General features: G+C 40.6%; 1 protein-coding gene across 4 annotated transcripts in view; it reads right to left on the reverse strand.

Moving 5' to 3' along the window:
- LOC135109898 (uncharacterized) overlaps positions 1–8919 on the reverse strand; it is a 42321-nt gene extending 33402 nt beyond the window's left edge. For 2 of the 4 annotated variants that reach the window (XM_064021745.1, XM_064021749.1), the window contains exon 1: positions 1467–1591. In XM_064021745.1, the coding sequence (XP_063877815.1) occupies positions 1467–1526 (60 nt within the window). In that variant the 5' untranslated portion in view covers positions 1527–1591. Of the gene's footprint in view, positions 1–1466; positions 1592–8763 lie in introns of those variants that run through there. The other 2 variants (XM_064021751.1, XM_064021754.1) reach the window with 2 other exon arrangements.
- Positions 8920–10000: the final 1081 nt, after the last annotated feature.

Genomic DNA, 10000 nt, shown 5'->3' on the forward strand with positions numbered 1-10000 from the left:
AAATATCACACACACACACACACACACACACACACACACAGAGAGAGAGAGAGAGAGAGAGAGAGAGAGAGAGAGAGAGAGAGAGAGAGAGAGAGAGAGAGAGAGAGAGAGAGAGAGAGAGAGAGAGAGAGAGAGATGGCGTCACATTAGACAATCTCAGCTGCAGCAGGTGAACACGTGCTCGCCGGGAGCCTTCTTAAATTAATTCCTTGATGTACTTAATAAATAAGTAGGTGAATAGATAAATAAATAAATAAATAAATAAATAAATAAATGAATAAATAAATAAATAAATAAATAAATAAATAAATAAATAAATAAATAAATAAATAAATAAATAAATAAATAAATATATATATATATATATATATATATATATATATATATATATATATATATATATATATATATATATATATATATATATATATATATATATATATATATATGTGTGTGTGTGTGTGTGTGTGTCGGCAGAGTGGAAGGCGTGTAATAGGTGCCGTGGCCAGACCTGGGCCACAGGTGTGTAGTAAATACAGTGGAACCTCGATTATCGAACAACTATCTTTCCGAACAACTCTGTTTCGAACAAAAATTTTAACTCTTAATTGCTTCGGTTGCCGTTCCATAATTCGGTTTTCGAAGAGTTACTTGATTTCAAATACTACAAGACGTAGCAAAAGCTGTCATTTATTACTGATCTATAGCTTCTATAAATATTTCCTTTGTTTTTATATATTTGGAGGAGAGACACAGAGAGGGTAACACAGCAATTCAATCTTTGAAAGAAGTTAAATGTGATTCCGTTGAAGAAGTTGAAGAGTCTCAATGTAAATAAACAAGGTTCGAGCTTCCTGTGGCTCTCTCTATGACCCACAACGCCATCACTACTGCGCAGCTGCATTTTCCTAGTAGGTCTGTCCTTTTACTTATAATCTAAACTGGAAGCTTCACATCTCATCTCTAGATAAAACAGCTTCCATGAAGTTAGGCATTATGAGACGTCTCCGCCAGTTATTTCTCATTCCCCCACCCTGCTGCTAATTCTGCACAAGGGCCTTATCCGTCCATGGATGGAGATGTTTCACATGTCTGGGGGATTCCACTCATACCGCTCTTCTAGACAGGGTGGAATCAAAAGCTTTTCGTCTCATCAACTCCTTTCCTCTAACTGACTGTCTTCAGCCTCTTTCTCATCGTCGCAATGCTGCATCTCTAGCTGTCTTCTACCGCTATTTTCATGCTAAATGCTCTTGTGATCTTGCTAACTGCGTGCCTCCCCTCCTGCGGCCTCGCTGCACAAGACTTGCTTCTTTCTCTCAACCCTATTCTGTCCACCTCTCTCATGCAGCTCTGGAGCTCAACCTTGCCCAGCGTGACGCCACTTTCCGGCAGCAAGATACAGACAGACATCCTCACCGTTGTTGACCCCTTAAAACTCAGGTGGAAACCTATCAGGTCAGTACCTTTCTACTCTCCCCTTGCTGGGTGTGTGACACGTGGGAGCGCTGTGCCATTGGACACATGGAACACGTCCGTTCACACTGGCTTCTAGAGCTTAACTGCACGCAGCAACATTTTCCTCCTCATTACAAAGGATACAATATTACGTCATTACCTGCAAGTAATGGAATACAGCGATACTATTTCCTCGTGTGTTGGCACCGTCATACTTTAGTGAAAGCAGGGTCTGAGAGAACCTGAGCGTGAAGATCACAAGCTGTGTTCAACGTGCTGATGTGGAACAGAGCGGCGCAGATACCAGTAAACAAAAACAGGCTAATGCCGTTCTCTCTCTCTCTCTCTCTCTCTCTCTCTCTCTCTCTCTCTCTCTCTCTCTCTCTCTCTCTCTCTCATACAAGTAGCCGTCGTGTATACGGCCAATTTACCCAAACGTTTGTGTGTATTCCTTGACGGAGGAGGAGGAGGAGGAGGAGGAGGAGGAGGAGGAGGAGGAGGAGGAGGAGGAGGAGGAGGAGGAGGAGGAGGAGGAGGAGAACAAGAACAAGAACAAGAACAAGACGTTCCAAGAGACGAACACCAAGAATCTCTTCTTGTTTTCCTTAGCCAGTGCCTCTCTCACATGAAAAACAAAAATAAATAAAAAATAATAATAAAACTTCTCTTTCACAGCCAGTCTCGCATTGCTCTTCAATAGAATGATTTTTACTGTGAAATATTGTGCATCTTGAAACGCCTAACACACACAGTCTCGCATTGCTCTTCAATAGACTTATTTTACTGTGAAATAGTGTGCATCTTGAAACGCCTATCTTTCTACGTTACATACATTAGTTTTGCTGAGAATGAAGTGTGTGTGTGTGTGTGTGTGTGTGTGTGTGTGTGTGTGTGTGTGTGTGTGTGTGTGTGTGTGTGTGTGTGTGTGTGTGTGTGTGTGTGTGTGTGTGTGTGTGTGTGTGTGTGTGTGTGTGTGTGTGTGTGCAAACGTGGACAGAAACGTTCAGCACAGGAAGTTCAAGGAAAAGTAAACTGACAAGCAAAACGTGTCATGTAAATTTAAGAGAGAGAGAGAGAGAGAGAGAGAGAGAGAGAGAGAGAGAGAGAGAGAGAGAGAGAGAGAGCACTGCCAGACATTTCAAAAAACACATACACACACACAGAGGGCAGTGATCACAGCAGCTTAGAACCAGTCATTTCCAGAACGCGCAATGTTGTACAATCCGGAAAAAAATGACATTTCTTAGATTTATATATTTACACACACACACACACACACACACACACACACACACACACACACACATTTCCTCGTCATCCGCTCGCTTCCTTTCATTATTTTTTTTTTCACTCTTATCTTCCTTTTCTATTTATAACTTTCTATTTATACCGTGGTATCAATCGATCGATCTATCAATCAGTCTTCTTTCGTTCTTTCTTTTCTTCTGCCTTTCCACAGTAACACCGGTAATGACGAAGTGTACGAACGAAGTAAAGTGAAAGAAAAGAAAAATCGATAACAAGGAAAACGAAAACCTCACTCATTGGTCACATGGACGCAGAAATCAGTTACTAAGCTACAAGAGGGCCGTGTGGCTATCTAGAGTTGCAATGCTTCACCACTACTTGTAAGAATCTAGTAGAAGCTCATAGGCTCTCCAGGGGTATTCATTGTCGTAGTGATAGTTTAATAATCTTTGTTGTCAGAGGGAGAAATACACATGAAAATCTGCTTAGGCAACTCTGCAGCGACTTAACCCCGACAGAAAAAACGGACACGGCAACTAGAAGTGTGTGGTAACGTGATGCAATCAAGTGGCTGTGCACCTCGCTCCAGTGGCAGCTGCACTACTTCTGATGTTGTTAGACCTTACTTGCGGTGATCTCTCAGGTTCGTTTTCATTCTTATAGCTGTTTTACTCAAGAACAACTCTACGTTCCTCTGTGTGAACTTCTCATGAACACATACATTTTTTATTGAAATTATTTTATTATGTTTCATTTTATAAATAAGTAAACGTATTTACTTTTGTAATTCGAGTGTTTGTTCATGTTAAGTTTTCTTTTCATCCATCCACTTATTTGTCTTTCCTTCTGTTGTCAAGGAAGAAGGAAAAGAAGACAAGTATGCCCTTAGTGCTTTGATGAGGGCAGAAGTTCTTAACTGAATGGATCCTCTCTAACCTCTCTCCCTCTCTCTGTATGTGCATAACATCAGAGACCGTTGTGCAGGATAAATATGAATTCAGCCAACCACGGGGAGGTGTGTGTCCACCAATAGCGACCATCCGTCCTACCCACCAGACTGGCAGAAGCAACGTCTGGTGCAGTTCAAATGTGAATGCCCTATTCAAAGCCCGTCTTGAGAACAACGAGCTGGAGTTGTAACCACATCCGCAAATCTTTTCCTTGTCTGAATACTTTCCACAAGCTCTCGTGGCGGTTGCAAAGGTCTTCAAGCGTGTTTTTTTGTTATTGTAGTGATAGTTAACTGAGACTGCTTCGTCAAAGGGAAAACATCCATAGAACCCAGGCTTATCGTGCCTATGACCTTTACAACAGTCAACAGGACGACCATAACAGAACAAGAGCGCTGAAGAATACTACCATTACGAAGCTAGCTAGCTACTACTGCAATCACAGTCGGAGAAAGAGGAGTCAATAGGACGACCATAACAGAACAAGAATGCTGCAACTAATTCAAACACGAAAACAATTATAAATAGATACTGAAAAAAAAATAATAATAATAATGAAGTAGTACGTACCCTTGCAGAGAGAGAGAGAGAGAGAGAGAGAGAGAGAGAGAGAGAGAGAGAGAGAGAGAGAGAGAGAGAGAGAGAGAGAGAGAGAGAGAGAGAGAGAGAGAGAGAGAGAGAGAGAGAGAGGTACTGGTTGTTTATTTATTATTATTATTATTTATTTATTTATTTTCCAGTCAGGAATTCACGATAATGGAATGGAAGGTGAGGCATTAGACGTGCAGCCACTCAGACGGTCACTCCTGTAACGTGTGTAGATTTGTGACGAAAACTTCTGAAGATAACCACATGAAGAACAAGTGTGTGATACTAAAGAGCGAATATAAATGAAGGAAAGAACATGGATGGAGGAAGGAATGAAAAAAGATAAAGAGGAACAAGAGGAGACTGAGGATGATGAAGAAAGATGGTGATAATAAAGGAAAACAAGAAACTAATGATAATGCCCAAGATAATGGTAATGAAAAGAAAAACAAAGATGAACAAGAACTGTGAAGTGAAAAGAAGAAAGAAGTACAAAGACCATTATAAAATCAGTAAAACCACCACAGAACAAAAACATGAAGGTACATAATTATAAAAACAAGAGGATCTGACTCACAACTAAATAAGAAAAGAAAGACAGGAACGCTCAGTAGTAGTAGTAGTAGTAGTAGTAGTAGTAGTAGTAGTAGTAACTTACAAGCATGTTCGTAAGACATTATTTTCCTAGTCTCTAACCTGTATCCACAAGGTCTATCTTTCTCTCCCTCTTTCTGTGGTCAGATTCAGTATGTGTTGGCTTCTATCTCTCTGCCTCGCTCTTCTTTTCCCTGTTATAGGCAAATATAATGTCTTAAAAGGCGACACCCGTTCTTCAATGCCCGCCCACACCTATGTCACGCCTTATGTCACGCCGGTCACTGTCACTGCAAGGAGGCTTAAAAGATGAGAGGGCCCACTGCCTTCTCTGTTTACATGCTCACCGACTAGTGACGGGAAGAAAGGCGACACGGGGAGGAGTGAACGAGGGGAAACAGGCAATTTTCCATCCAGTCCGTAGTCTGTAGCTGACCTGCGACCGAGAAACACCGCCCAGAAGAAATAAGGAAGTCTTCGTGCGTGTTTATATTAAATTATAGTATTCCCCTCAATTGTGCTGTGTCGTAATGCAAGGCAGACACTGAAAGGACTGAGCCACTAAATTACTTCTTTTATTACCAAAGATGCTTTTTGACATAATACTCTTGCACCAGATCATTCCTATTGAGTCACAGGATCCGCACAATTATCGCACATGCTATCAAGTTAAGCGAACACAGTGCGTGGGTGGACACGTGGTGAGAACATGAAGGAAAAACAAACAGCAAATCTTCAGTATGTCATTCTACCTGCCCATCGTCTGTTACGCCTTCCTGTGGTTCTTTGTTTATTGTTACCGATAAAATCAATTTCACGGCATAACAGGAAAAGTGTGTGGGCGACAAACAAATTTTCCCAGACTATATTGAGCTGTGAATCTCGGGGCCAGATGGAGAGAGTGACACCCTCGCTGTTCCTCCCGCCTGGTTGTGGATGACGCATCAAAAAACGACCTCCACTGCAAGTTACAAGAAAACTGAGGAAAGAGATCGTGACACTGTAAGGCTGCACTGTCACAACATGCCACCCAACACTACAGCTATAAAGAACCGCGGGAAGTCACTTCACTGTTTGATTAATCCTTTCTAACATGAAGAATGAGAAGAGATGAACATTACAGAGTCATGGAAGCCTGTCACATCAACATGACGCGTAAGGATAAGGCTGAAATAGTGCTCGCCATGAACTGGTATGTCTTAGGCAGTGTACTTCCCGTCTTTGGTTCAGGGTTGGTCAGAATGGGTGGGACCACATAACCACCTCATCCACTGCCACGACTGTGACAACCTCCAGTGCTTCAAGGCTATATATAAGCTGGCAGATTGGCATCTCCGCCTCTTACCAACTTAGACCACGCCCCTGCTGCACCATACTGACAAGAGCTCCTGCGTGTACTTTGAACACAGGCCAGCGATATTATGGTAATCTTTTTGTAAAGATCCTTCATTCTATATAGTCAGATTTCATTCAAATAACGTAATCAGCTTTAGACCCACAGCAAACATACTTCCCTTCTCAGGTATCAACGTGGGACCTTGATGAGGATGACGTCATAGCTGCTACAGTACACAGAGATTGTTGCCATCACATTTGTTACGGATCGTTTTTATTTTTTTATTCATTGTCAGCATCTGAATGAGTAGTGCAACACAAATTCGACAATTTTCTATAAGTTTGCAAAGCAAGTTTCATTAGAATGAAACAAATAAACAAACGGGAAACAATCATATATATATATATATATATTACTAAAGAGATGACGGTGTTTCCTTTCTCGAATATCTAGAACTGAGGCGTGGTTGCCCTTGCCCACAGATAATGGAGAGGCCATAACCGCACCGGATGTGATATATATGTCGTTCATGTTTTTATCCGTTGTTTCTCTTTGTTCACTGCCACACAACCAAAATAATTTCATTGGAAAAATAGTCATTCTATCACCAACAGACGGCACCACGCGCAATATTACTATTACTTATTACTAGTAGACTCGGTATCTTATCACCTTGATTTATCATGCTGAGTATTCTTCGAAAAAAAAAAAAAAATCCAAGCAATCGCGCGGTCTTCACAAGTAATAGTTAAAATGTCTACCTGCCAGTTGTACAAGCAGTCATGTTGCAGCTCAGTGTTTGCCTACCTATTTAATTAAGTTGGAAATAAAGCAACTCATGGCAATAGAAAATCTGGCAATGGGAATGTGCGCATCTAAAGTTGTGCAACATGGTGCAACACTCCTCCTGGTGGAAAATTCTTACTGCGCACCAGGGAATCAACTATCTCCACGAACCACACTATAAAGGATTGTCTTGGCAAGCAGGGTCAGGAACAAGAGGAAAATGAGGATAGTTTTTTTTTTTTTTTTTCCCAAATAGTATTAATGTATATGTATATTGATCAATGCATGACAGCGGACGGAGCAGGCACGTGCCTTTTTGTGATGAGCTTGGACATCCATATTATTTTTCTTGGTCATGTTCTTTTCTGATACGCTGGCTCGTATCCCACCGCTGCCACCAGTTTTTTAATAGTGTAATTTAGTTTGACGTAATTGCCCTTTTTGTCAAAATTGCCCTTTTTACCCAGGTGCAGCATTTCAAATAAATCTTTTTCATAAAATTATTTTGTATGGACTGTAAGGGGGTACAAATAATTACCTGCATTAAAACATTTTTGTTACCTCTTTTTCCATTAGTGTTTTTTTTTCTTTATTTAAAGTACTTATGATCAATCAACTATCTATTTACCTATCTGTTTTATCTATCTATCTATCTATCTATCCAGTGATCGACGTCTGCCTTTCATAATGTGAATAATGTAGCGCTGACTAGGGTTGGTGATGGCAGTCAGCAGTAGACTGTTGACTTATAACTTATAGAACAGCCTAACAGATGCCAAAATATATTGCAGAGACAGAATTTATTAAAAATTGTTAAATGGTATGTTGTAGGGTGACCCTGAGTTGTCCCTTTAAAGTCCCATGGTGCGTGAGATGGGGTCGCGTGATCAAGTGAGATCCACACATAACTGTCCACACACACACACCGTTACCTGCTCCCAGCGTCCTACCTCAATACAAACAGTTATCCTGCTCTTTAAGAAGACAATCATACATTTCATCACTGTTAGCCACCGTTACCTGCAGCCCGGGATGGCATGGCGTGCAGTTAGGCAGATATCTTGTGTGTGTGTGTGTGTGTGTGTGTGTGTGTGTGTGTGTGTGTGTGTGTGTGTGTGTGTGTGTGTGTGTGTGTGTGTGTGTGTGTGTGTGTGTGTGTGTGTGTGTGTGTGTGTGTGTGTGTGTGTGTGTGTGTGTGTGTGTGTGTGTGTGTGTGTGTGTGTGTGTGTGTGTGTGTGTGTGTGTTTTGTTACGAGTGATATTAAAGATGATTGAAAAGAAAAAACAACCACGCACTCTCTCTCTCTCTCTCTCTCTCTCTCTCTCTCTCTCTCTCTCTCTCTCTCTCTCTCTCTCTCTCTCTCTCTCTCTCTCTTTTACACACACGTACACACACGTATGCAAAGTTTCACCATACTAATAAAAAGATGTATGTTCAAGAGTTTTATTATTATCATTATTATTATTATTATTGGTGGTAGTAGTAGTAGTAGTAGTAGTAGTAGTAGTAGTAGTAGTAGTAGTAGTAGTAGTAGTAGTAGTAGTAGTAGTAGTAGTAGTAGTAGTAGTAGTAAGAAGAAAAATAATGCATAATATTTAAACAATCCCTCCCCCTTTAAGTAAATAAACTAGTCTTTCGTTTTTTATCCTCATCATCATCATAATTTCATACTAACATACAACTAAACAAAAATCTCTGCTTGTTGTCAGGGCCGCGATGGTAACAACATTTAGGTCTACAGCAAACATAAACCACACGTGTAAAATATATCAATTCGGTAAAATGTTGCTTCCTTGACTTACTCTGATCACACCAGCACCCTTCCTCTCTGGTGCTGGTGATATGGGGTCATGTTAGAAGCTGTGAGGTTATCCCATGGAGTTCTGCCGTCAAACTGGAACGCGGGATATGGCAACACGTCCCCACCCCCATGTGTTCTTCATACCTGCCCTCACCGGTGAACCTGAAACAGTACGATGGTGTTAGTATAATCTGTACTCGTCTCACTATGTCGGGGGAATCCACTGTTTTATGCCTTATTATGTTTTTTTTTTCACTTTGTCTAACGTAGCCACACACCACCCCTCTCTCTCTCTCTCTCTCTCTCTTGGGTATTCTCTAAGCTAGGACCGAAGACACAAACCTTAGTAGCCTTATAGAACAGTTACGGATACTGGGATACGTTTTCTTTCCTATCTCCAACTACTATAAGAGAAAATGTAAAGGGTTGATCTAAAATAATATAGTTTGTGTTGCAATATCAACAAACTAACAGCTAAGTTTCCGTTCTTTATTAAAACGTTTACACTTTCCTACAAAAGAGAGTATAAAGGATTGTCTGAAGTAATAGTTTAACACATAACATTAGTATAATTCGTATTATTCTCATAACTCCTTTTTGTTCATGTCTACAGCTGCAAATAGAGTAGAAATTATTAGAAAACACATTAGTAACAGCCTTCACATCTGATTTTCATTCTACTTTTCTATTTTTCTTCTCAGTGCCTTATTTTCCTTTTCACCTGACCTTACCTTACCAATAGCCAACAAATTCTCACTAATCCCTTTCAATACCAACGTGGAATTATTTTCATGGACAGACAAAATACTTGAGTGGTAGACGTCTGAGAAACTGAAATCATGACATTCCAAAGGTAACCAATTGCAATCAATAAATATTGATACAGGTGTCCTTGGCAGGGGCACCAAAACATAGATTGTAGAAGAAAAAAGTAAATTTGACTACATTTCAAACTAACAGAAATAAAACAAAAAGATAAGGTCTCTCTCTCTCTCTCTCTCTCTCTCTCTCTCTCTCTCTCTCTCTCTCTCTCTCTCTCTCTCTCTCTCTCTCTCTCTCTCTCTCATGACTTGTACTACTTGAGGAAACATCACAACGACCATTAATTGGTAAGTAGAAGCAGCTGTGTGAGAGAGGGAAGGAGGGAGTGAGGACAAGGAAGGGGACAGGGAGAGAGGGAGAGAAGGAAGGGCTGTGAGAGGGAGGAACTGTATGAGAGAGAGAGAGAGAGAGAGAGA

Source organism: Scylla paramamosain, chromosome 19, assembly GCF_035594125.1.
Source record: "Scylla paramamosain isolate STU-SP2022 chromosome 19, ASM3559412v1, whole genome shotgun sequence".
NCBI classification, from domain to species: Eukaryota; Metazoa; Arthropoda; class Malacostraca; order Decapoda; family Portunidae; genus Scylla; species Scylla paramamosain.